The following is a 27,723-nucleotide window of genomic DNA, read 5'->3' on the forward strand; positions in this document are numbered from 1 at the left end:
AAATCATCCTCTTGACTTTATCTGCCTCAATTTAACATGTTTTAACCTATTCATTTGTTTCTGAAAATAAAATAATTCTCATCAGAAGATGACAGAGGAAGAGGAGAGCTGTCGATATGTTCATTTCTGCCAGGGGATTCTGAAATGCGTTGTGCAGAGTAATGAACAAGGATAAAAGTTGTTGAGCTTCAGCAGGAGTGAATGATTAGCTGGTGTCATAATGGTAGCTTCACTAATGATATTCCCCACTGCTCTTCATAATTCTGCTTTCTGTTTGGATGAAGGGTGATAAGGAAAACACAGTGATACTGGACTGACTGAGGGAGGATATGTGGGTTTTAATCATGGCCTTGCAGCTATCTAGACTATGTGTTTGACTAAATTAGTGAAGGCCAAATTGCTGTAACAGACCAAAAATGAATAATGGTCCAAACTGAATAGACATTTATTTCTCACTCATGGAACAGTTAAGTTGGATGGCCCTCTTCGGTAGGTGATTCTCTTTCAAGTGGTTTCTTCCATCTTGTGACTCTGTCATCCTCTATTCCACTATGACCAGTGGAAGAGGAAAGAGAAGGTGTAAGTGTCACACCAACTTTCTTAAAAGCCCTAACCTGAAGTAACACAGGTCATTTCCACTCAACATTTCACTGGAAAGAACTTAGTACATGGCCACTTCTAATTGCACAGGAAGTTGGAATGTATATCCGCTAAGTGCCCAGCCACAATCCTGTAACTGGAAGAAAAAAATTAGTCTCTGCCGTAGTGACCTTGGTATAGTCATCATATTTCTGTAGGACTCAGTTTCTAAGGTATAAGATAAGGGATCTATACTCAGGAGATTTATCACACACACACCCTTCTTCCTTACTGATTAAATTTAAAAGGCACAAGCAAAGTGTTTCCATTGTTTCTTCATTCACCTTGTTCCAGTTCAATTTGGGAGGATTATGAGATGCTAAAGGTAGTATTAATCATTGTCTTCTCATTTTATCACACCCAAGGTCTTCAAAGCCCTGTGGCTTTATCCAGGCCTGAGTACAAGCTGCATCATGGCCCTATAGCATATGGAAGCTTATAATGTGAGATGAAATAATTCTGAAGTTTTAGTTGTCGGCAAATGTATTGGTATGATACTAGTTTTGAAATATAACTTGTTAAAATATTCTACATTTTCTCTGGAAAATAAGAATTTTAAATATATTTTAAACCATCTAACAAAGTTGGCTAGAGCTTGCATCAATTTATTCATAAATTTGGACTGTGTTAGCAGTTTAGTGCAAGGAAATTGTCTTGATAGTTTTGTAACCAAAGTTGGGTAATAGGAATTGCTTTTTAAAACTTTAATTTTTTTGAGACAGTGTCATGCTCTTTCACCCAGGCTAGAGTGCAGTGGCACAAACATGGCTCTTTGTAGCCTCAACTGCCTGGCATCAAGTGATCCTCTTTTACTTCAGCCTCCTGAGTAGCTGGGACCCTAGGTGTGCACCCCCTCACCTGGCTAATTAAATAATTTTTTTGGGCCAGGCACAGTGGCACGCACCTGTGATCCCATTATTTTGCGAGGCTGAGGCGGGCAGATCACCTGAGGTCAGGAGTTTGAGACCAGCCTGGCCAACATGGCAAAACCCAGTCTCTACTAAAAATACGAAAAAATTAGCCGGGGTAGTGGTGGGCACCTGTAATTCCAGCTGCTCAGGAGGCTGAGGCAAGAGAATCACTTGAACCCGGAAGTCAGAGGTTGCAGTGAGCCGAGATTGCACCACTGCACTCCAGCCTTGGTGACAGAGTGGGACTCCATCTCAAAAAAAAAAAAAAAAAAAAAATTCTGTAGAGTTGGGGGTCTCGCTATGTGTTGCCCAGGCTGGCTTCAAACTCCTGGGCTCAAGCCGCCCTCCTACTTCTGTCTCCCAAAGTACTAAGATTACAGCTGTGAGCCACTATGCCCAGCCAGAAGTTTCATTTTCATTTTTTTTTTTTTTTTTTGAGATAGGGTCTCAGTCGGTCACCCAGGCTGGAGTGCAGTGCCATGATTTTGGCTTACCGCAGCCTCGACCTACTGGGCTCGAGCAATTCTCTCACCTCAACATCCTGAGTAGCTGGGACTACAGGTGAGCACCACCATGCCTGGCTAATTTGTTTATTTTTTGTAGCAATGAGGTCTCACTGATTGCCTAGGTTGGCCTTGAGCTCCTGGGCTAAAGCGATTCTCTTGCGTTGGCCTCCCAAAGTGCTGGAATTACAGGCATGAGCCCAGAAGTTTCATTTTTTAGAAGACATAATTTTTATGTGAAGACATAATCTTTAGATGGAGCATTGTGGGTCATGCTTGTAACATCAGCAGTTTGGGAAGCTGAGGCGGGAGGATTGCTTGAGGCCAGGAGTTTTAGACCAGCCTGGACAACATAGTGAGACCCTGTCTCTACAAAAAAAAAAAAAAAAACCAAAACACAAAATTAGTTGGGTGAAGTGGTGTTTGCTTGTAGTCTCAGCTACTTAGGAGGCTGAGACAGGAGGACAGCTTGATTCCAGGAGGTAGAGGCTATAGTGAGCTATGATGGCACCACTGTATGATGGCACCACTGCATGACAGTGAGAGAGAGACACTTAAAAAAAAAAGAAAAAAGTCTCAGAAAAATAAGAAAAAAGTTATAATTTAAAAAACTTATTTAACCCACACTGCTTTCTTTTTGGAAATGATAGTAGCATTCACAACTAAAGTAAGTTAATTTTAGTTTTTGAAAGTTAGGGCTAAGTGCAGTGGCTCACACCTGTAATCCTAGCACTTTGGGAGGCTGAGGTGGGCAGATCACGAGATCAAGAGATCAAAACCATCCTGGCCAAAATGGTGAAACCCCATCTCTACTAAAAATACAAAAATTAGCTGGGCATGGTGGCGTGCACCTGTAATCCCAGCTACTTGGGAGGCTGAGGCAGGAGAATCACTTGAACCCGGGAGGTGGAGGTTGCAGTGAGCCGAGATTACACCACTGCACTCCAGCCTGGCAACAGAGCAAGACTCCATCTCAAAAAGAAAAAAAAAAAAAAGTTAGTTTTCTGCTGGGTGTGGTGGCTCATGCTTGTAATCCTAACGTTAACTTTGGAGGCCTAGATGGGTGGATCACTGGTGGTCAGGAGTTCAAGACCAGTCTGGCCAACATTAGTGAAACCCCATCTCTACTGAAACCCCGTCTCTACTGAAACCAAAAATTAGCCAGATGTGGTGGTGTGTGCCTGTAATCTCAGCTACTTGGAAGGCTGAGGCAGGAGAATTGTTTGAATCCCGGAGGTAGAAGTTGCAGTGAGCTGAGATCTTGCCATTGCACTCTAGCCTGGGCAACAGAGTGAGACTCTGTCTCAAGAAAAAAAAAGAAAAAAAGTTCTCAGTGCCATTTAAATTTCAGTAGAACTTGAACCTGCATAATTAGAGATTAACTTGTTTGCTGATATACTGAAGTTATCTGTATATTAGAAGAAAATATTTCTCATAAGAAATGCCCTTGGGCCAGGTGTGGTGGCTCACACCTGTAATCCTAGCACTTTGGAAGGCCGAAGCAGGAGGATTGCTTGAGCTCAGGGCTTCAAGATAGCCTGGGCAACAAAGCAAGATGCTGTCTCTATTTAAAAAAAAAAAAAAAAATTGGCCAGGTGCAGTGATTCGTGCTTGTAATCCCAGCACTTTGGGAGGCTGAGGCGGATGAATCACTTGAGTTTAGGAGTTTGAGACCAGCCTGGGCAACATGGCAAAACCCCATATCTACCAAAAATACAAAAATATAGCCAGGCATGGTGGCATGCACCTGTGGTCCCAACTACTCAGGAGTCCTGATGCGGGAGGATTGCTTGAGCCCAGGAGGTGAATGTTGCAGTGAGCCAAGATCGTGCCACTGTACTCCATCCTGGGTGACAGAGTGACATCGTGTCTCAGAAAAAAAAGGCCGGACGTGGTGGCTCACGCCTGTAATCTCAGCATTTTGGGGGGCCGAGGCGGGTAGATCACGAGGTCAGGAGATCAAGACCATTCTGGCTAACATGGTGAAACCCCGTCTCTACTAAAAATACAAAAATATTAGCCAGGCATGGTGGCGGGCACCTGTAGTCCCAGTTACTCGGGAGGCTGAGGCAGGAGAATGGCGTGAACCCAGGAGGCAGAGCTTGCAGTGAGCTGAGATCACACCACCGCACTTCAGCCCGGGCGACAGAGTGAGACTCCATCTCAAAAAAAAAAAAAAAAGACATAGAGTAAGATATGTATTTAGGAAAGTGTGTGTGTATTGGTAGTTTTTTTTGGCAGTAGAAGGGTGCTGAGTACAGAGGACTTTATTGATGGTGCACTACAAAGTGGGGCTTTCTAGGCCTATCCCATTTTTCAGGGGGGTCTGGCATGGAAACTGTGTCTAGGAGGGGAGATTCTCAGTGTAGTGGTGGGGGACTGAGTCGGGCAGGACTGCACAGCAGCTGAGGGCCTCTCTCTTACTCTCATGCTCTCACTGGGGCTGGTGGTCCATGAGGCCTTGTGGACCATAAGGTCTACCACCCTGTTGCTGTAGCCAAATTCATTGTCATACCAGGAAATGAGCTTGACAAAGTGGTCATTGAGAACAATACCAGCTCCAACATTGAAGGTGGAAAAGTTGATGTCACTGTTAGTTGGCGGAGACAACCTGGTACTCAGTGTAGCCCAGGATGCCTTTGGGGGGCCTCTCCCATGCCTGCTTCACCTCCTTCGTGATGTCATCGTATTTGGCAGGTCTCTCCAGATGGTGGGACAGGTCCATGATGGACACATTGGCAGTGGGGACATAGAAGGCTATGCCAGTGAACTCCCTGCTCCGCTTGTTTAGATGACTTTGCCCACAGCTTTGGCAGCATCAGTAGATACAGGAGTGATGTTCTGGAAAGTCCTGTGGCTATTGCACCACAGTTTCCCAGATGGGCCATTAGTGTTCTTCTGGATGTCAGTGATAGCATGGACGTGGTCATGATTCCTCCCATGATGGCAAAGTTGTCATGGGTGATCTTGGCCAGTGGTGCTAAGCAGTTAGTGATACAGAAGGTTTGCTGGGAATTGCGAGGTGTTTTTGCACTTTTTGTGGCTCATGCCCATCACAAACGTGGGGGCGTCAGCAGAGGGGGCAGAGATGATAACCCTTTCAGTTTCTCCTTTTAAATGAGCCCTAGCCTTCTACAAGGTAGTAAAGATGCCAGTGATCTCCACAATATAATCGTGGTGGCATCACCCTATTTGATTTTGATGGGAATTTGCTCCTAGAAAATGGTTATGGTATTTTCATTGATGACAAACTTGCCATTCTCAGCCTTGACTGTGCCATGGAACTTGCCATGGGTAGAATCATCATGGAACATATAGACCATGTAGTTGAGGGCAATGAGGGGGTCCTTGATGGAGACAGTATCCACTTCGCCAGAGTTAAAAACAGCCTGGGTGACCAGGTGTCCAATAAAGCCAAATCAATTTACCTGGCATTCACTTTCATTGTGATGTCTCAGGGATGTGACGGGTGTTACACGAGATGTGGCTGTTGAATGAGAGGAACAGAAAGTGTAATTTAAAGAAAAAAATGAGTTAATTATTGACTGTTGTAATTGCATGATTTGTTTTCATTCTAATAGGTCATGCTGTAATGATATATTGCTGTAACAAACCATCCCAAAACTTAGTGGTGTAAAACATTCATTTTATTATGCTCTGGTTCTGCAGTCAGGAATTTGGATGCGGCACACCAGAGTCAGGTTGTCTTTGGCCCATGTTGTCTGGGCGTCAGGTGGAAAAACATGACGTCTGAGGGATGGAGTCATTGAAGGCTTCTTCACTCAGAAGTTTGGCTATTTGTACTAGCAGTCAGCTGGAGTTTTTCAAAATGCTTATCCTTGGCCTCTCCCATGTGTCTGTCCTGAGCTGCTTTACTGCTTGGTGGCTGCCTTCTAAGAGTGAGCATCTCACAAGCAGGTGTCTTAAGTGAGCAAAATGGAAGCTGCAGCTTCTTAAATCTGGGAATTAGTAGAGCATTACCCCTGCTGTATTCTATTAGAGGTCAAGCAGTCACTGAAGCCATATTCAAGGAGAGGGATCGTGCACCTCACCTCTCATCACATTTGGCAGGTCTCTCCAGATGGCAGGTCAGGTCCATGATGGACACATTGGCAGTGGGGACATAGAAGGCTATGCCAATGAACTTCCTACTAAGCTTGGAGATGACATTGTCCACAGCCTTGGCAGCACCAGTAGGTGCAGGCGTGATGTAAAAGAATTTTGTGGCCATGTTTTAAAATCATCCCAGTCATGACAGCTGTGCTGTTTATCATGTAATCACAATTTTTTTTGAGCTAGTTTTCAATACTCTGTTAGATGATTTAGATTCTTTATTTTTTTGAGGCAGCGTCTCACTCTGTCACCAAGGTTGGAGTGCAGTAGCACAATTTCAGCTCACTGCAATGTTTGCCTCCCAGGCTCAAGTGATCCTCTTACCTCAGCCTCCCAAGTAGCTGGGACCACAATTGCACACCACCATGCTTGGTGTGTTTTTGGTAAAAACAGGGTTTTACCATGTTGCCCAGGCTGGATTTTTTTTTTTTTTTTTCCCGAGACAGGGTCTCGCTCTACTAACAGCCGAGGCTGGAATGCAGTGCCACAATCAGAGCTCATGGCAATGTCTGCCTCCCAGACTTAGGCAATCCTCCCTCCTCAACCTCCTGAGTAGCTGGGACTACAGGTGTGTGCTACCATGCCCAGCTAATTTTTGTATTTTTTGTATTTTTTTGTAGAGGCAGGATTTTGCCAAGTTGCCCAGGCTGGTTTCAAACTTCTGGCTTCAAGGGATCCTCCGCCTCGGCCTCTCACAGTACTGGGATTACAGGCATGAGCCACCACTCCTGACCTTAGATGCTTAAAGCTTTCTTTTCATTGCTAATATTTTATCTACATTTTTTTTTTTTTTTTTTTGGAGACAGTGTCTCGCTCTGTCGCCCAGGCTGGAGTGCAGTGGCACGATCTTGGCTCACTGCAAGCTCCGCCTCCTGGGTTCACGCCATTCTCCTGCCCCAGCCTCCCGAGTAGCTGGGACTACAGGCGCTTGCCACCACGCCCGGCTAATTTTTTATATTTTTAGTGGAGACGGGGTTTCGCCATGTTAGCCAGGATGGTCTCGATCTCCTGACCTAATGATCCTCCCACCTTGGCCTCCCAAAGTGCTGGGATTACAGGTGTGAGCCACTGTGACTGGCCCCCAAAACATTTTTAATCCCTTGAGAGTATTCCCATAGTTTCCAGAAGAAAAAGGTATGGGTTGGTTTTAATAGCTACATTCAGTCAGGAAACATTTTAAATTATTAACTATTGTACTAGTGGTATGAAATGGATACTAATGTCATTTTTCAGTTTTTTTTTTTTTTTTTTTTTTTTTTTTGAGATGGAGTTTCACTCTTGTCGCGTAGGCTGGAGTGCAATGGTGCAATCTTTGCTCAGTGCAACCTCTGCCTCCAGGGTTCAGGTGATTCTCCTGCCTCAGCCTCCCGAGTAGCTGGGATTATAGGTGCATACCACCATGCCCGGCTAATTTTGTGTTTTTAGTAGAGACTGGGTTTCACCATGTTGACCAGGCTGGTCTTGAACTCCTGACCTTAGGTGATCCACACACCTCGGCCTCCCAAAAAGTGCTGGGATTACAGGCGTGAGCCACCATGCCTGGCCAATGTATGCTTTTTAATTTAAAAGAATGCTACATTTGAGAGTTTTGAAACTAATTTATTAGCTTATAGGGCAATGTTATAAGTTAAATACAGGGCAGTATCCAAAAGCTGTTCTGTTAATGCATAACAGATAAAGATTTCAGATCTTTTGGGATCTTAGACATAGTAACATTTAATTATTATTCTATTCCAAACCATGCAACTCCCAGTACTCATCCCATTGTGCACAGGTCATAGGCTGGGGCACTGAGGCAAGGAGGGGGTTTCATGACAGCAACATCGTGGTGCTGCCTCAACTCTTTAGGTGACATAGACTGATCCCCAGACACTGCAGTCTCACACTCTTAAGAAGTTCAGGTGGGTACACTGTATTTCCCTTTTCCAGTATTCTATCCTCATCCCTTCTGGTTGAGGCTCTGGGAGGTCCAGGTAAAAAACACTGCAACCAGTCAGAGAACAGACATGCCTCCACTAGTCTCTCACTAGACCTAACTGCTCTGGTACAGGCTGGGATGCAATTTGCTTTGTTTTATTTTTGTAATTACCTCATCTCCCAATCAAGTGTGTGATATGGTATCTTAAACAGAATAAGTACTTATTAAATATTAATTTCCTTGAAATTCAGTTGTTTCCCCACTTCGTCCCTCTGCAGTTTTCTTCTCTTCCTCTTTTTGATCAAGGCCTAGCACTGAAATGACATTATCAGCCTGCCTCTCTGTACTCTCTGTGTCCTCTAGAGAGAATAAGCAGTGAAAGAAAACTTGGCACCACGGACAGATACTTCTTCAATTTTTCTTAGTTTTTTCCCCCTCAATTTACTGTCAGTAGTGAGGGAGAAATGAAAGCTACACACAGAAGCATTTTGTCATTCATGGGCAGATAGCTTAGGAAGAAAATTGGTCTCCAAGGAAAAGGTTTAAAACAGACAAACAAATGATAAGTACTTGCCAGACCAAACTTAAACCATCATGCAAAGGAGTAATCCTGAAATGACTTGGGATAAATGCCAGCCTTTATTGGATGCTCTTTTAATTTTTACATATTATGACTTATTTTCAAAATGATGGCAGACAGAAATGACTAAAAGGTTCAGAGCCTGGAATAGTGCATTTTCTACAGCTGTAAGCTATTTAAAATTCTTCTCATGTTACTGTTTGCTATCCAGATGGCTTTCTGGCACTGGTTCAGTTCCTAGATGTGAGAGCTGTTGGTTAGTTACTCACCAGCACCACCACACACTTGTACAGTTTGGCTCATGACTCACTCTCATTGCAGTTACATGTGGGTACGCTGCTACGCAGTCATTCCTGATTGTCATGATGGTACTTGTAAACAAGAACCAGAATTGATTGGATACCATTTCTAGAAGGAAGATTTGTTGACATTCAAAAGCACCCACCCCAGTTAGTCTGTGGGACCCATCACCACTCACTGGAGTGAGAAACAGAAGCAGTGATCCCGTGAAACTTTTGTCTAAAATATATACTTGGATGATAGGTGCAAAAGTGTATCCAGTGAGCCACAATTATTTGAAGATTTCCTTTACTCCCGTACTGTTACCTAAAGTGATGAAAAAAACAAAACAAAAAACCCCTACCTCTTACGAAAGAAGTCATATTGCTGGTAGGACGTTTGGGAGAGGGTTGCTATCTGAAAGAGACAAACAAGGAGTCTCCTGAGATGCTGGCAGTGTTGTGTTTCTTAACCTGGATAGTGGTTTGCTTTGCAATAGGTATTTGCTTTCCAAAAATTCATTGAACTGTACAGTTACATGTTGGGTATTTTTGTTTATGGGTTATTAGTAAAAGTGTTTAAAAAAGAAATTCCTCTAATATGGGAGAATTCCCTTAGTTGTATCTTCAAAGGCTAGAGAAGGTCTCTATTTTAATGTATTAGATATTGGTCTTTGGTGGTCTTTGCCCTATTAATTTTATCTATTTAGGGAAATAATCATTTTTACCTTAAAACGCGGTTATTGACAAACAATGATTGAAGTAGCTTAACAATTGGTGACAGTTCCCATGTCCCAAATACTGTTCACTTGAATGGGTTTCAGCAAGGGGTGGAGAGGGTGAGGAGAGAAGACTGTGGGGATGAAATATATTTTTCTTGGAAATATACATATCCATTTGGAATAACTTATCTTGTTGATGTTGGAGTAAATGTAATCGAACATTTAGATTAGAAAAGAGGAAGGTAGACTAAAAACTATAAATCTGAAGAGTTTTATTAGCATTGCTTAATAAAAAATTATGTGTTTGGAAGAAGACCGTTTAATTTTATTTTTTTGTTAATTTTTTTCCATTTCAAGGACTTTATTAAGTAGCTTAAAATGGCATATTTTAAAGACGCTCGCTGTATATTTTGGAATAATAGAGTGATATGACTTTAAAATTTTTTTCATCAGCTCTTTAAGTTTGATGAAATAATACCAATAATGTCCTCCCTCTCCATTGAAATACCAGTGTTATGGATTATATATCTAAATTTATCTTTCTACTTTTTTTTTTTCTTTGACAGTATCTCACTCTGTCACCCAGGCTGGAGTGCAGTGGCATGATCTCAACTCACTGCCACCTCTGCCTCCCGAGTTGAATTGATTCTCCTACTTTAGCCTCCCAAGTAGGTGGGCGCCTAACAACACTCCTAATTTTTGTATTTTTAGTAGAGACAGGGTTTCACCACGTTGGCCAGGCTGGTCTTGAACTTCTGACCTCAAGTGATCCACACACCTCAGCCTCGCAAAGTGTTGGCTCACAGACGTGAGCCACTGCACTTGGACTGTGGTTTAGAAATACTAATGAATACATAGATATTTAGAATAAATAGCTGGGCCTGTAATACCAGCACTTTGGGAGGCCGAGGCAGGTGGATCTCTTGAGGTTAGGAGTTCGAGACAGCCTCATCAACATGACAAAAACCCATCTCTACTAAAATTACAAAAAAATTAGCCAGGCATGGTGGCAGGCACCTCTAGTCCCAGCTACTTGGGAGGCTGAGGCAGGAGAATCACTTGAACCTGGGAGGCTGAGGTTGCAGTGAGCCAAGATCATGCCACTGCATTCTAGCCTGGACAACAGAGCAAGACTCTATCTCAAAATAAAAAAAAGAAAAAAAAGAAAAAAGAGAGAGAGAATAAATAATAAATAGCCGGGTGCTTTGGCTAATGCTTGTAATCCCAACACTTTGGGAGGCCAAGGTGTGAGGATTGCTTGAGCTCAGGAGTTCAAGATCAGCCTGGGGAATATGTAGCGAAACCTTGTCTCTAGTTAAAAAAAAAAAATCAAAAGAATGATCTGGGAGTCATGGTGTGTGCTTGCAGTCCTAACTACTCAGGAGGCTGAGGTGGGAGAATTGCTGGAGCCTGGGAGGTCAAGTCTGCAGTGAGCCATGGTCATGCAACTGCATTCCAGCATGGGCAACAGAGTAAGACCCTGTCTCAAAAATAAAATAAAATAAAATAAAATACAATACAATAAAATAAAATAATATAATTTTATAATTTTATAAAATAGAGAATAAACTGCCAAGTTCTAACCTAAGTCCTTCCTTTGGACCCACTCAAAGTGTCTGGAACAATAGAACTTTAAAAGAGTGTATAAACTGTTTGCCATCATGCAAGGCAAATTGAATAAAAGAAACATTTATATTATAGTTGCTTTTGAACTGTATGAGTGTCTTTCCTTCCACCCTTAATTGCTGCGCATTAGGTTGTACTTGCAGTTTTTTTCTTTTAACTTTAAACACAATTCTAATTATAATGTGTATATTATTTTATATTTGGATATTTTTCATGTTATTTCTAAACATTGCCACATATTCTTGATAAACTTGATTTTAAATGACTGCACCAAGTGGATGCCATCAGGTGTTTCAGTTAACGTTATTTTAATTTTTTCATATTTATATATTTTGCTTTATACATGAAAGTTTTTCTGTATTCAGGTTTGTAAATAGGTACATTCTAGAACTGGAATTACCAAGTTAGCAGGAATAAACTTTTTAAAGACTCAGTGCCTATTTGCAAATTTTTTTTTTTTTTTTTTTTTGAGAGTGAGTCTTGCTCTGTTGCCTATGCTGGAGTGCAGTGCTGCAAATGGGACTCACTGTAGCCTCCACCTTCTGTGCTCAAGAGAAGGAGATCCTCCTGCATAAGCCTCTCGAGTAGCTGGGACCACAGGCATGTGCCACCACACCCAGCTAATTTTAAAATTTTTGTAGAGATGGGGTCTCACTATGTTGCCCAGGCTGGTTCAGATGTTTTGTAAAAGCCATTTAGAGTGCCATCTTTGATTTGAGAGGATAAATTTAAATGTCATTTTATTATGAATGATATGGTATGTAATGTTATAGCAATTCTTTAATAATTTGTGGAGTTAACTTTAGAAATAGCTCTACATATAATTACAGCAATTCAGATTAATTAATCACCTTTAGAAAAGAAAGTTCTAGGACTGGGTGCGGTGCTCATGCCTGTAATCCCAGCACTTTGGGAGGCCAAGGCGGGCGGATCACGAGGTCAGGAGATCAAGACCATCCTGGCTAACACAGTGAAATCTCGTCTCTACTAAAAATACAAAAATTTAGTCGGTTGCGGTGGCAGGCCCCTGTAGTCCCAGCTACCTGGGAGGCTGAGGCAGGAGAATGGCATGAACCTGGGAGGCGGAGCTTGCAGTGAGCTGAGATTACACCACTGCACTCCAGCCTGGGAGACAGAGCGAGACTCCATCTCAAAAAAAAAAAAAGAAAAAAAGAAAATGAAGTTCTATACTGTTCAGTTTTTAAGTGCCCAGTATAATGCATACTTCACTATAAACACATCAACAATTGGAGCTGATTTGTTGTCTTTGAGCAATGTGGCAGGTAGGGACCAACGCCCAGATGAATCAAGATCCCATACCTTAAGTTGCCTCTGAATGAAACCTGAAGTTGTGATAGCAAATGTAGTATTTAACGAAGTAATGTGGCCGGGCGCAGTGGCTCACGCCTGTAATCCCAACACTTTGGGAGGCTGAGGTGGGTGGATCACAAGGTCAGGAGTTCAAGACTAGCCTGGCCAACATGGTGAAACCCCGTCTCTACTAAAAATACAAAAATTAGCTGGGCATGGTGGCAGGCGCCTGTAATTCCAGCTTCTTGGGAGGCTGAGGCAGGAGAACTGCTTGAACCTGGGAGCCAGAGGTTGTAGTGAGCCTAGATCGCGCCACTGCACTCTAACCTGGGTGACAGAGCGAGACTCCGTTTCAAAACAAAAACAAAAGAAGTAATGTTTTTCCTTTTATATTTAAAAAAAAATTCTCTTTTTCTTTCTTTCTTTCTTTCTTTTTTGAGACAGAGTCTTGCTCTGTCGCCCAGGCTGGAGTGCAGTGGCGCGATCTCGACTCACCGCAAGCTCCACCTAAAATTAGCCCGGCTAACTTTTTGTGTTTTTTAGTAGAGATAGGGTTTCACCATGTTAGCCAGGATGGTCTCAATCTCCTGACCTCGTGATCTGCCCGCGTCAGCCTCCCAAAGTGCTGGGATTACAGGCATGAGCCACCATGCCTGGCCAAAAAAAAAAAAAAAATCTCTTTTTAAATATCTCCTATGATTTTCCAAAGTGGTTTTTGGTTGAATTTATTCACCTATAGAACAAATTTATGTTGTTTTCTGCTTATCATTAGATTTAAAGAAGTAAACTCCAGTGGTTCTGCTGGCACATTGGTGGGGAAGTTGAGAACTTTTAAACTCTTTCCTCTTTCTTCCAGTGAACAATTGACAGGATATGGATTATAGTTACAGTTAAAGGGTTTATTGAACTAATTTTCACTGCTGAAGTTCCTGTGCCCTCTGATAGCTTCCTTGAAAAGTTTTCATAGTTTGAAAACTCTGCTTGTCCTCAGCCTTTGATCTCTTGCTTTGATGCTCAAACAGAAGAATGATACAAGACTGAGGATCTTGCCAGGCTAGGTAGGCCTGTGAAGGATGTTTCCTTTAAATACAAAAATAAAAAAGAAAAGGGGGGAAAATTATGCTAATTGCTTTGGGAAAAAAATCTGACTTTTGGGTCTGACTCTGTCTCTGTGTATTCCTGGATAATTTACTTAAACTCTCTTAGCTTTAGTTTTCTTATCTTTAAAATGGGTAGGATCTGTAACTCCTAAGATACCTCCAATGTGAAACTCTGAGTCACTTCTCTCAGGCTGAATTGTTTGTGTGATCCTGTAAAATAAGAGTGACTAAGGGAAATAGAAAGCAGAATATATTTTGTTTTCAACTTAGTGGCAATAATTGAATTTCCTTCAAAATATACCTACAAAAGATTTATTGGTTACCAATTGGTTTGTTACCTCATTTTTTAAAAGTAACATGTTACGGTTTTAAGTCTGACAAAACACATGCTATTTTAATTGCAGAACAGCACATTTTGTGAGTATGCCCGCTCCCTCAATACTTTTCTTAAAGGATTGTGCATGAAGCTGTGAAGAGTTACATGTCATCTTGTGGTTTTAGTTTGAATATCTCATTGGTAAATTTGTTCCTAAAGGTCTTGAAAACTAAGAGCTAGTTATACTGGGTTTACATTCCTCTAATTAGTTAAGGGTCTAGTTTTCTTGACTTAGAGCTTCTTTACCCTTCAAGAATTAGCCCAAAACAACATAGCCAAATATAGGAAACATCATTCATTGGCAGGTAGAAATGTATACTGTTATGTTCATTACTTTGAAAAATGTAGGCTATAATTATATCTGGATAAATTATGGAGGCTCTGTTGCTACTTTGAGAAATAGTAGTGATGGCAGCGGTGGACCATCTAGAGTGGCTGCTGCCATCACGCCAGTTGCAGCAAGGAGGTGTGGCTGGGGCTGCATGCTCTGTGGAGCTGGTGGGAGCTGGGGAACAAATGGGGACCCCACCCCTTCCAGGTTGGTGGATGGGAGCTTCCCAGGTGCAGCTTCAGCTACTCAAAGTGTGGGTGCAGACCTGGGCCTCCTGCTCCATGGAGCAGGCAGGAGCACACTCCTTGCCCTTGCTCCCCCCCGCCAGCCCTTCTCTCCCATGCCAATACAACTGCCCAACCAGGCATCCCTATACTCCTTAGGGGCCCAAGAAGGCCCACTCTGCCCTCTCAGGCTCAGAAATGCCTGCTTCTTCTGTCTGGCTTTTATCTATTGTCAGCACCCAGTCCAACCTTGGAGCAGAGTCAGGGCCAAGCCCAGGTGTTGTCACAGCCCAGCCAGGTGTGCACATGCTCAGGGTAGTGTTGACATGCCAGCCCCCTGCTACCTTGGCCCCCTCCAGATTTTGGTCACCAATGAGCATAGGAGGGAAGCTGAGGGGAGGCTGAGGGCAGCTTGGTGCTGACCTGTAGGCGGTACCTACAGCCTGGGTGCCATGAACAATAGTAGGAGGCAGGCAGGTTTCTGGGCGAAAGTGGGTTGGGTCCTCAATGAGGCTCCATCTTCAGGCCAGGGAGGGTCTGAAGGCTAGGGGCCAGGCTGCCAGTTCCATGGACTAGAGTGGGAACTTGTGGTGCCTTTTCCCAGGCCTGCCCATGGCTGCCTGTGTACCAGTTGGCAATTTCTTCCCTTTGAGGCCCATAAAAGCCCCAGGCTCAGCCAGAGCTGAGCAGACATCGGGATGACCAACTGCAAAGAGGAGCTGCCCGTTCCAGGGCCTCCTCTTGGTTGAGAGCAGCAGACATCAGGACAACAGGCTGCAGACAGGAGCTACCCACTCCAGGGCCTCCTCTCTGTTGAGAGCAGCAGATATCAGCACAACAGAGCTGCAGAGAGGAGCTACCCATTTCAGGGCTTCCTGTCTGCTGAAGAGCTGCGGAGATGACAGGATGACCTGCCTTCCGAGAGGAGCTACCCACTCCAGGTCCTCCTCTTAGCTATTGTCACTCAGTAAAGCTCCTCTTTGTCTTGCTCACCCTCCACTTGCCTGCATACCTCATTCTTACGGGGGCAGGACAAGAACTTGGGACCTGCTGATTGAGGCTAAAAGAGCTGTAACACAAACAGGGCTGTTACATGAACAAGAAACATGCCCCTTGTTCATCACATTGCAGGTGAAGAGAAGGAAAGAACTGTGGCCCTTTGGGGAGCCCAGACTTGGGAACTGTCTGAGCTAGGACTCTTTGGGGCCCTGGGGTTCCTGGCATCTCCAAGCTTCCACGTGCCACCATGTCCCCCAGTGCCAGCTGTGGAAGCTGCTTGTGGTACACCTGCTCCAGCCATAGCCTCAGGGAGAACTGGTGCCCATACTGGCACCTGGAGCTGCCTGCCCTGCTACAGCAACTGGCATGTCTGACTTTGCAGGGGCTGGACCCCATGCTTGCTCACACCCCCACTGCTGCTCTACACAGTCTCCCTTGGCAGGCATGGGATCCAGTCCCGCAGTGTGAGTCGAGTGCAGCCTCCTAGCCCGAGTGGGCGGAAGGAGCCTAGCAGGCCCTGTCAAAACTTAAGGCAAAGGCACCACTGGCCACAGATGTTTTTGGCCAGAAAAACAGCACCCCAAAGATCCTGTAACAGTGGGAATTATTTTAGAGCAGTGGTTCTGAAAGTGGACTGTGTGAAGCCCCCAAAAGATGGTTTTGAAATTTGTTGGGTTATGATTTTGTTCTTGTTGGCACAGTGATTGAGGGAAGTGCTACTGTTAATGTAGTGGATAATCAAACATCCTGCAGTACACTGGACAGTTTTATATAACGAAAAAATATGTCTTATATAAGCATGATTTTTGAATTTTCTGCAGATATTTTGGTTTTTTTTTGTTGTTGTTGCTTTTTTGTTTTTGTGTTTTTTCTTTGATATAGAATCTGTCACCCAGGTTGGAGTGCAGTGGCGCTCTCTTGGCTCACTGCAACTTCTGCCTCCCAGGTTCAAGCAGTTCTCCTGCCTCAGCCTCCCAAGTAGCTGAGATTGCAGGCATGTGCCACCACGCTCGGCTACTTTTTTTTTTGTCTCAAAAAAAAAAAGGAATATTTAATATGACAAAATTGAAAACCATTCTTCTGGAGAATATTTAGCTTAATACTATATATCTCCCTAGAGTGTTTACAAAGTTGGACAGCCAGTCTAACTCAGTTATTAGTAAATTGCTAATGACAGTATCAAGGTAGATATGTTTAACCTTGCAGTATTCCCTCTGATGATTTACTCCTGGTTGGGAAAAACATTTCTAGGTCTTTAAACACAATAATACTGCTTTACAGGCATCTTTAGTATGTTGCTGAACCATTAGAATATTTCTGAATCAATTGATACTTTGAATGTGAGGGTTTTGTCCTTGAAATTGTAAATAAGAGAATTGATTTTGGAGATTGGTGTGATGTTTCTTTGTAAGCGAGGAAGGATTTTTCTATTTTTAAGCATGGGCAACTGATAAAGGATAAAATTTTTCTTTGTAAGTGAGGAAGGATTTTTCTATTTTAAAGCATGGGCAACTGTTAAAGTAAAGGATACATTTTTTCTTTATGATGCACCTAAAGATAACACAAGAAAGGTACTTAGCCTTTGCAATATATTTTGCCATTAAAAAAATTTTAAGACATTTAAAATGTGAAATATAGCACAGATATAGAAAAGTACATAAAACAAATGTGTAGCTTAGTGAATTATTCTGAAATGAGTTTTTGTATTATTTTCTTTATACTAAATAATTTTCATTCTGTTGCAGCTTGAGAAATGAATAATGGTTATCCCTTTGACATCAAGGGAGTTCCTCAGCCTATTTAAATTTAAGAGAGGATGCCATATCCTGAAAATAGCAGCTTTATAGTCAAACATTAGTTAAAAATATACATCATTTTCAGAAACACCTATAACATATAAGTGGGATTGCAACACAGTGAGGGTGCCATCTTTAAGTTATAGGTGAGATCCACTTTATGTTCTTCACATGACAGGAGTTTATGTATTTGAGACATGGTAGCATTAGGCAAAGCCTGATCTATGCAACAGAATTTTATATGTTTGTTAATATTTTTTACTTTATTCTTTTAAGGAAAGATACATGGGCTACCTGAAATGTAGGTTGAGATTTTGTAAAACCACATGCGAATAGACTTGAATATCTTAGTTAAGTCATTTCAGCCTTTTTATTTCTCCCCACCCTCGCCCCACTTCGTTTCCCTCTTCCTTCCGTCTCACTCCGTTGCCCAGACTGGAGTGCAGTGGCATGATCACAGCTCATAGCAACCTCAACCTCCTGGGCTCAGGTGATTCTCCCATCTTAGCCTTCCAGGTAGATGGGACTATAGGTGTGTGCCATGTAGTCCCATGCCCAGCTAATTTTTTTCTTTTTTTTTTTTTTTTTGAAGAGAGGGTTTTTGCCATGTTGTCTAGGATGGTCTCAAACTCGTGTGCTCAAGTGATTCCCGCACCTCAGCCTCCCAAAGTGCTGGAATTATAGGCATAAGCACTACACCTAGCTAGTTTTCTTAAGGAGTTGTAGGATATGTAGATATGTATGGCATTTTATCTATGTATTGGTAAAATATTTTGATTTCATATAAAGGTATCACTTGTGGAGGCTGTTTATTGTATTTCTTAGAGTAAGTGCTGAAAGACTACATTGAAGGTTGCAAGGTTCAAGTTTTCCTGTCAAGCATGATTTAAATCACATTTGTAATATCCAATATAATTGTCCTACTATCAAATTCTTTTCTTTTTTGGAGATGAAGTCTTGCTCTGTCATCCATGCCGGAGTGCAGTGACATCATCTTGGCTCACTGCAACTTCCATCTCTCAGTTTCAAACAATTCTCCTGCCCCAGCTTCCTGAGTAGCTGGGACCACAAGTGCCCGCCACCATGCCTGGTGAATTTTTGTATTTTTAGTAGAGACAGTTTTTGCCACGTTGGCCATGCTGGTCTCGAACTCCTGACCTCAAGTGATTCGCCTCCCAAAGTGCTAGTGGATTATAGGCGTGAGCCACTGCGCCCGGCCTCCTTCTCACAAATTCTATAGGATTTGTTATTCGTTTCTTCATTTAACCATATGTGATTATTTATTGAGAGCCTAGTATGTACCAGGAGCTAAAGAGCTAGAAATAATATGAAACTAAGGAGAGATGAGTACACAGTGAGCTTTAATACAGTGTGCTTCAGTGCTGTCACAGATATGTCCTGGGTGCTTGAGACACACAGAGGAGTGTCAGGGAAGGTTTCCGGGAATCTAGAAGAATAAGACTTGGTCAGGCAATATGGAGCTGAGGACATCTTAGGGAGAGGGAATAATCTGTTTAAAGTAGGAGGCAGGAGAGAATGTGGGATATGCTGGCAAGTACCAGTGGTTCAGCATGACTGGACTAAGGATCCTATGTGTTGAATGACAGATTTAGAGAAGAAGGAAAGTAGGGGCCCAATCATGAATTCATTCTCATAATTCAATTTGTTTTAAATTAGAGTCTTGCTTTGTTGCCTGTGCTGTTCTCGAACTCCTGACCTCAAGTAGTTCTTCAACCTTGGCCTCCCAAAGTGCTAGGATTATAGGCATGAGCTGCCATGCCCTGTCTCATAATTCATTTTATTTTTTATTTTATTTTTTGAGACATAGTCTTACTCTCTTGCCCAGGCTGGAGTGCAGTAGTGCAATTAACAGCACACTGCAGCCTCAACCTCCTGGGCTCAAGTGATCCTCCTGCCTTAGCCTCCCTAGTAGCTGGGACCACAGCTGCATGCCACAACTCCTGGCTAATTTTTTTTTTTTTTTTTTTTTTTGATAGATGAAGTCTCACTATGTGGCCCAGGCTGGTCTTGAACTCCTGGGCTCAAGCAATCTTCCTGCCTTGGCCTCCCAAAATGCTGGGATTACAGACATGAGTCACTACTCCTAGCCTCGTAATTCATTTTAGATATAATAATTTCATCAAGACATTTTTTTGTCTACCTTAATACATTTTCTCTAATGCTTTGAAGTTTAGAATTTTATGCCTTGGAAGTTGATGCTATAGGATGGGAGTGCTGGTGAGATACAGTCAGTCTCTTTGAAAAGATTGCTGCTCTGGGCACTATGCCTCAGATGCCTTACCATTTCCAACCATCTGGTAAGGGTGAGATCCCAGAGTTTTATTTTTCTAGTTTCATGCTCTTTTATTAGTATTGTATTAATTGGGTGATTTGGTTTCAGTTCTGAGAGTCTTGACAAAAATCTGTGTTGAAGAAACCAGGGGCGTGTACAGGTTTATTATGATTCTAATTCTGTGACAGATGGCTGATGTTTCATAAACCCTCCTCAATTTTAAATGCTAACTTTTAGGCCGGACGTGGTGGCTCATGCCTGTAATCCCAGCACTTTGGAAGGCCGAGGCAGGCAGATCATGAGGTCAGGAGTTCGAGACTAGTCTGACCAACGTGGTGAAACACCATCTCTATTAAAATTAAAAAATTAGCCGGGTGTGGTGGTGTGCGCCTGTAATCCCAGCTACTCAGGAGGCTGAAGCAGAGAATCGCTTGAACCTGGGAGGTGGAAGTTGCAGTGAGATGAGATCACGCCACTACACTCCAGCCTGGGCAACAGAGTGAGACTCCATCTCTAAATACATACATACATATGTACACACATACATACATACATACGTATTAACTTTCATTTCTCCTCCTAGCTTTTGTTGGCAGCTCTTGGTTACACATAGTACTTGAGTGACTTGTTCAGTAGCTGCTTCCACCTCTAGCTTTGCATGGCAGTATTTGAATATATAAACAAAGTATAGTTTTTCTTTTTATTGTTTTTTTTTTTTGAGGCAGAGTCTCGCTCTGTTGCCCAGGCTGGAGTGCAGTGTTGCAATCTCGGCTCACTGCAACCTCTACCTTCTGGGGTCAAGCTATTCTCCTGCCTCAGCCTCACTGGTAGCTGGGATTATAGGCACCCACCACCATGCCTGGCTAATTTTTTTGTATTTTTAGTAGAGACAAGGTTTCACCATGTGGCCCAGGCTGGTCTCAAACTCAAGCAGTCTACTTGCTTCGGCTTCTCAAAATGCTGAGATTATAGGCTGATCTACCCAACCTGGCCCTGCAAAGTGTGGTCTTTATAAGTTAATACAGCATGTTTTCATTCAGCAGATACTTATTGAATGCTTATTACTTGCAAGATTGAGAAACTCCTGCACAAAATATTCAAAGGCTGCTCTGAAGTGATTTGCTTAATTTTAGGACCAGTGCCTTAATAACATGTGTAGTGACTGCATAGTTTTGTTCGTGTTTATGAAAGTTTGTTGGTTAAGAGTTCCTAAGTATAGAGACCTTTCCATTACTGTGGTAAGAAACAGTACTTTAAAAAGCATGCTGACAATACATGAATTCTCTGATCAATCTTAGCATGGCTAAAAGTAAGACCACTAGACATTATATCTCGTCAAGGAGCTTACAGTGAATCCATATTTAAATTTCCCATATTATTTCAAAGATAGTTTTGTTTTTTTGTTTTTTGGGTTTTTTTTGAGATGGATTTTTGCTCTTGTCGCCCAGGCTGCAGTGCAGTGGTGCAATCTCTGCTCAATGCAACCTCCGCCTCTTCGGTACAGGCGATTCTCCTACCTCAGCCTCCTGAGTAGCTGGGATTACAGGCATGCACCACCTTGCCTAGCTAATTTTTTTGTATTTTTAGTAGAGACGGGGTTTCACCACGTCAGTCAGGCTGGTCTTGAACTCCTGACCTCAGGTGATCCATCCGCCTTGGCCTCCCAAAGTACTGGGATTACAGGCGTAAGCCACCGTGCCTGGCCCAAAGATAGTTGTTTGGTTTTTTTTTGAGATGAAGTTTCACTCTGTCGCCCAGGCTGGAGTGCAGTGGCGTGATCTCAGCTCACTGCAACCTCCGCCTTCCTGGTTCAAGCGATTCTTCTGTCTCAGCCCCCCGAGTAGCTGGGACTACAGGTGCGCACCCCTGACTAATTTTTTTATTTTTATTTTTTTTTGAGACGGAGTCTCACTCTGTTACCCAGGCTGGAGTGCAGTGGTGCTGTCTAGGCTCACTGCAAGTTCTGCCTCCCAGGCAATTCTCCTGCCTCAGCCTTCTGAGTAGCTGGGATTACAGGTGCCTGCTACCATGCATGGCTAATTTTTGTATTTTTAGTAGAGATGGGTTTCACCATATTGGCCAGGCTGGTCTTGAACTCCTGACCTTGTGATCCACCTGCCTTTGCCTCTTTAAGTGCTGAGATTACAGGCGTGAGCCACAGTGCCTGACCAAGATAGTTTTTTATAGTTGATTTGTTCCAGGTAACATTGGATTTGGCTGTGTCTCCTAAGTGTTTTTTAAATTCTTTAACAGTCCTTCCACCATCTTCTTCCTCCTCTTCTTGTTATTGATTAGCTGGAGAAATCATATCATTTGTTTTATTGAAGATGCCACATTCTCTACCTGACTGAGTGCTTCCTTGAAGTATTTAACTTCTTTCTCTGTTTCCTGTAAACTGGCACATAGATCTAAAGACTTGATTAGATCTAAAGACTTGATTAGATTCAAGTTCAGTTTTGTTTTGTGTGAATGGTAAGTACTGACTATTGCATTTCATGAGGAGACACATGTCTGATAGTCCCACTTTTAGTGATGCTTAGATCAGGGGATTCCTGTAGTGTCAACAAGACAGACACAGGTTGTAAAGTTTCTTCTCCTTTAACCTTATTATTATTTATGTCTTTAGCATCCATTAATGATCATTGCCTAGATCTGTTAGTTCATTAGCAGTTGCAAAATTGTGATTTTCTAATTTATTATTCATTTTCCATTTATTAGCAAAAGAACTTCTAAAATTTTTTTTAAATTTTTATTTTTTTGAGATGGGGTCTCACTTTGTTGTCCAGGCTGGAGTGCAGTGGCACTATTTTAGCTCACTGCAGCCTTGGATTCTTAGGCTCAAGCAGTCCTCCTCCCTCAGTCTCCCAAGTAGCTGGGACTACAGGCACGCACCACCATGCCTGGCCACTTTTTTGTATTTTTTGTAGAGACGGAGTCTTGTTTGTTGCCCAGGCTGGTCTCAAACTCCTGGACTCAAGTGATCCACCCATCTAAGCCTCCCCAAGTAATGGTGTTACAGGCATGGGCCACTGTGCCTGGCCTCCTGTCTCTTCTGATATGACACTTTCATTAATTGCATAGTTGTTAAATGAACCTTGATTCATTTAACTTCGGCGCTCATGTTCTTCCAATTATTATTGTTGTATCTACTTGAAGGAAGCCCTTAAGGAATAGGTAAGACTTAAATGGCACTATTAAAGGGTGCTTTTGTTGGGATAGTGCATTTGTTTTGATATGAGGAGTTTATTCCCCATGAGAACATAGGTCTAGCAGCAGGAACGCAGAAGGCACTGTGACACCAGTCTTGGGCTGTAGAGTGATGGGAGAACAAGAAAAATAGGCCAGAGAAATAGCACAAGGGGCCTTGCTATCTGTTTTGAGGGATTTGGTGTTTTTAATGCTTATGGGATGGGCCATGAGGTTGATAGAAACTTGTCCTTGTTGGCCGGGCACGGTGGCTCACGCCTGTAATCCCAGCACTTTGGGAGGCCGAGGCAGGCAGATCATGAGGTCAGGAGATAGAGACCATTCTGGCTAACACGGTGAAACCCCATCTCTACTAAAAATACAAAAGAATTAGCCGGGCATGGTGACGGGCGCCTGTAGTCCTAGCTAAGCGGGAGGCTGAGGCAGGAGAATGGCGTGAACCCAGGTGGCAGAGCTTGCAGTGAGCCGAGATCTCGCCACTGTACTCCAGCCTGGGCGACAGAGCAAGACTGCGTCTCAAGAAAAAAAAAAGAAAGAAAGAAAGACAATTGTCCTTGTTGAGAGAGGGCCCTCTTGATTGTAATTTTCATTGGAATTTGCAGAGAAAAACTCAGCCTAAGAAGCTAATACTTTCTAAATAAAGTTTGGAGAAAATTACCTGTTGAGTGGTGGTTAACTAAAATTCTTAGGACCTGTAATCCTTAAGCCTACAGTTTATTCAGATGTCATGTATTTATGTTGAATTTGAATCAATGTGGTGTGTGTGTGTATACATATATATGTGTGTGTGTGTGTATATATATGAATAATTTTTTTCCTTTAGTTGCTGGTATGGATTGGATGATGTACATATATATAATTTGTGAAGTGATAAAAGTGTATTTAAATAATTTATTTCTGCTGACTTACTCTTGGTTTTTAAAATGTCACATTATTTAATTGGCCTCCTGTTACATTATTGGCTATATTGAAATCTAAGGACTAATTGTAGATTAGTGGTCTCTATCATATCTTCGTGTAAAATTTGGCTGATGGTTGTTTTGCTGTCTTTTAATTACTGATTTCTAGGGCCCTGTGGTTATGAATGTGCTTCAGTTTCATAATGCCTCCTGCTATGGCAGACATCCTTGACATCTGGGCGGTGGATTCACAGATAGCATCTGATGGCTCCATACCTGTGGATTTCCTTTTGCCCACTGGGATTTATATCCAGTTGGAGGTACCTCGGGAAGCTACCATTTCTTATATTAAGCAGGTAGGTTAATAGGTATATTTTCTGTGTGTTTAGCATACTATGTCACTTAGGGGGAAATATCATTCTATAATAGAAAATGTTAATGTAAATTTTATGTGATAATGATACTAATGAGGTGATAGTAATTAAGAAAACTTAGCTTACGTTAGCTAGTTTTAAATGTTTGTTTGGGTTATTTAAACTGTCAAGAAGATTTTCTTTTAAGTTCAAGTCTTTGAAATTACTGTCTTTGAGCTTGTCACACTTTTTAAAAATGTGATTTTTGGTTCATTTTCTCTTGTCTTGTTTTTCTTCTCTTCCCCTTTTCCTTGACTCTTGGGGGAAGTCAGACTTTTCTGCTGTTCACCAGATATTTTTCCCTCAGCTGGCTTGCCTTTTCTGTTGCATTAGTTTTTAAAGTAAATTCATGTGCACCATTAATTTGTAAAAACCAGCATATACATGAACTTGTTTTTCTAAACTTTGTCTCTAATGTTTTTCAAAAAGCTGAACCCAATGTGAAAATCAAGAGTTATGGTATTTTTAAGAAAACATATTTATGATATACCCTTGAAAACTCTTGACTTTGGACAAGCCTTGTAACTCCTTTCTGAGCTTTTTCTTCAGAGAGACTGTAATTCTAAAATGGCATGATCCTTAAAGTAAAAAGAAAATACAGAATTGACTTAAGCATCTCATAGGCTCATGGTGCACCTATTTTTATAGTCACCAGTGACAAGTATGGAGTCCTATGGCTGTATTTCACATTAGATTAACTATTTATCTCCTTTTTTATTGTAAAATATACATAGCCTAAAATTTACTATTTAGACATTTTTAGGTGTGCATTCACAATGCTGTGCAACCATCACCAGTATCCATTTCCAGCACTTTCCCATCGTCCCAAACAGAAACTTCATACCCATAACTGCCCCTTCCCTCAATTCCTGTTTATTTTTATTCTGTTTTCCATCTCTGTCAGTTTGCCGATTCTAAGTACTTTATATAAGTGGAAACATACAATAAATAGTTATCCTTTTGTGGTTGGCTTACATAGCATAATGTTTTTAAAGTTCATCCATGTTGTAGCATATATCCTAGTTTCGTTCCCTTTTATGGCTGAATAATATTTCATTGTATGTATATGCCACATTTTGTATATTTATCTGTTGTTGAACATTTGGGTTGGCTTCCAGCTTTTGGCTATTGTGAATATTATGCTGCTCTGAACTTTGGAGTATAAATGTCTGTTTGAATTCCTGCTTTCAGTTCTTTTGGGTATATACCTAGAAGTGTGATTGTTGATTCACAGTGGTAATTCTATATTTTAACTTTTGAGGAATCGCCACACTGTTTTCCACAGTGGCTGCACCATATAATGTTGGGACCAGCAGTGTACAGTGTTCCAGTTTGTCTACACACTGGCCAACACATGCTATTTTCTCCTCCCGCCCTCCCTCCCTCTGTCCCTTCCTCCCTCCCTCCCTCCTTCCCTCTCTTCTTCCTTCCTCCCTCCCCCTCCCCCTCCCCCTCCCCTCCCCCTCCCCTCCCCCTCTCCCTCCCCTCCCCCTCCCCCTCCACTTCCTCCTCCCCCTCCACTTCCCCCTCCCCCTCCACTTCCCCCTCCCCCTCCTCCCTCCTCCCTCCCTCCCTCCCTTCCTTCCTTCCTTCCTTCCTTCCTTCCTTTCATTATTTCTTTCCTTTTTTTGTTTGTCTAAGAGATATGATCTTGTTATGTTGCCCAGGCTGAACTCAGACTCTTGGCTGAATTCAAGCAATTCTCCCACCTCAGCCTCCCAAGTAGCTGAGACAACAAGCACATGCCGTATTTTGTGTGTGTGTGTGTGTGTGTGTGTGTGTGTGTGTGAGTGTTTAATAATATCCATCCTAATGGATGTGAAGTGGTATCTCATTGTGGTTTTTTTGTGTTTTTGAGACGGAGTCTCACTCTGTCACCAGGCTGGAGTGCAGTGTCACGATCTCGGCTCACTGCAACCTCTGCCTCCGGGGTTCCAGTGATTCTCCTGCTTCAGCCTCCTGAGTAGCTGGGTGCATGCCACCATGCCCAGCTAATTTTTGTATTTTTAGTAGAGACTGGGTTTCACCATGTTGGCCAGGATGGTCTCGATCTCTTGACCTCGTGATCTGCCCACCATGGCTTCCCAAAGTGCTGGGATTACCGACGTGAACCACTGCACCCAGCCTCATTGTGGTTTTTATGTGCATTTCCTTCATGACTAATGATGTTGAGCATCTTTTTACGTGCTTACTGGTCATTTGTATCTTTTTTGGAGAATTGTCTTTTCTAGACCTGTACTGATTTTTAAACTTTGTTTTTTGTTATCGAGTTGTAGGAGTTCTTTTTTTTTTTTTTTTTTTTTTTTTGAGACGGAGTCTTGCTCTGTAGCCCGGGCTGGACTGCAGTGGCCGGATCTCAGCTCACTGCAAGCTCCGCCTCCCGGGTTTACGCCATTCTCCTGCCTCAGCCTCCGGAGTAGCTGGGACTACAGGCGCCCGCCACCTCGCCCGGCTAGTTTTTTGTATTTTTAGTAGAGACAGGGTTTCACCGTGTTAGCCAGGATGGTCTCGATCTCCTGACCTCGTGATCCGCCCGTCTCGGCCTCCCAAAGTGCTGGGATTACAGGCTTGAGCCACCGCGCCCGGCCAGGAGTTCTTTATATATTCTGGATATTAATGTCTTGTCAGATAGATATGATTTGCAAATATTACCTCCCATTTTGTTGGTTGCCTTTTCATTCTCTTGATAATGTCTTTTGCTGTACAGAAGTTTTAAATTTTGGTGAAGTTCAGTTTACCTTTTTTTCTTAATTTTCTTTTACTATTTTGAGCCTTAAGAATAAAAAGTTACCTATTTTTTTTATTATGGTTGCTTGTAGTTTCTCCTGTATGTTTTATGTAACTGAATCTGACCTGAGGATTGGCCACAATTTTTACTTCTGGTCTGTTATTTTCAGCTCTTAGCTTTTGTACTGGCTGTTGACAAAATATGCAGTCCCTCTTTGTTTTTGTGTGGTGAACTTTTATATTATCTCATCCAGGAGACGTGGAAAGAGATGTTGAGAAATTGATTATTATCATTCTGACAGGACAGTGTTAGTAAGTTTATCCCTGATAAAAGAAAAGAATACTGGACAAAAATAAATATTGTATGGAAGTGTGATACATACTTTACATTTAAATTTTTTTTGATCAGGAGTGATCAAAAAAGAAATATTTCACAGGAATGTGAAATATGAAAGTTTTCATTGAGTCTTGTCATAGATAATTTGCTTTTAGTAATTTCTTTTTTTTTTTTTTTTTTGAGATGGAGTCTCGCTCTGTCGCCCAAGCTGGAGTGCAGTGGTGCTATCTCAGTTCACTGCAAGCTCCGCCTCCCGGGTTCACGCCATTCTCCTGCCTCAGCCTCCTGAGTAGCTGGGACTACAGGCACCCCCACAGCGCCTGGCTAATTTTTTGTATTTTTAATAGAGACGGGGTTTCACCGTGGTCTCGATCTCCTGACCTTGTGATCTGCCTGCCTCGGCCTCCCAAAGTGCTGGGA

General features: G+C 42.4%; 1 protein-coding gene and 1 pseudogene across 6 annotated transcripts in view; one reads left to right on the forward strand and one right to left on the reverse strand.

The window, feature by feature from the left end:
* The window catches only part of PIK3CB (phosphatidylinositol-4,5-bisphosphate 3-kinase catalytic subunit beta), a 183,726-nt gene that overhangs the window by 47,595 nt on the left and 108,408 nt on the right, over positions 1–27,723 (forward strand). For all 6 annotated transcript variants that reach the window (XM_073023562.1, XM_073023563.1, XM_073023564.1 and 3 more), the window contains one exon: positions 23,996–24,182. In XM_073023562.1, coding sequence (XP_072879663.1) covers positions 24,012–24,182 — 171 coding nt within the window. In that variant the 5' untranslated portion in view covers positions 23,996–24,011. The remainder of the gene's footprint in view (positions 1–23,995; positions 24,183–27,723) is intronic.
* Positions 4,370–5,376, reverse strand: LOC140713518 (glyceraldehyde-3-phosphate dehydrogenase-like; annotated as a pseudogene).

The sequence above is a fragment of the Chlorocebus sabaeus genome, chromosome 15, assembly GCF_047675955.1.
Source record: "Chlorocebus sabaeus isolate Y175 chromosome 15, mChlSab1.0.hap1, whole genome shotgun sequence".
Taxonomy (NCBI): domain Eukaryota; kingdom Metazoa; phylum Chordata; class Mammalia; order Primates; family Cercopithecidae; genus Chlorocebus; species Chlorocebus sabaeus.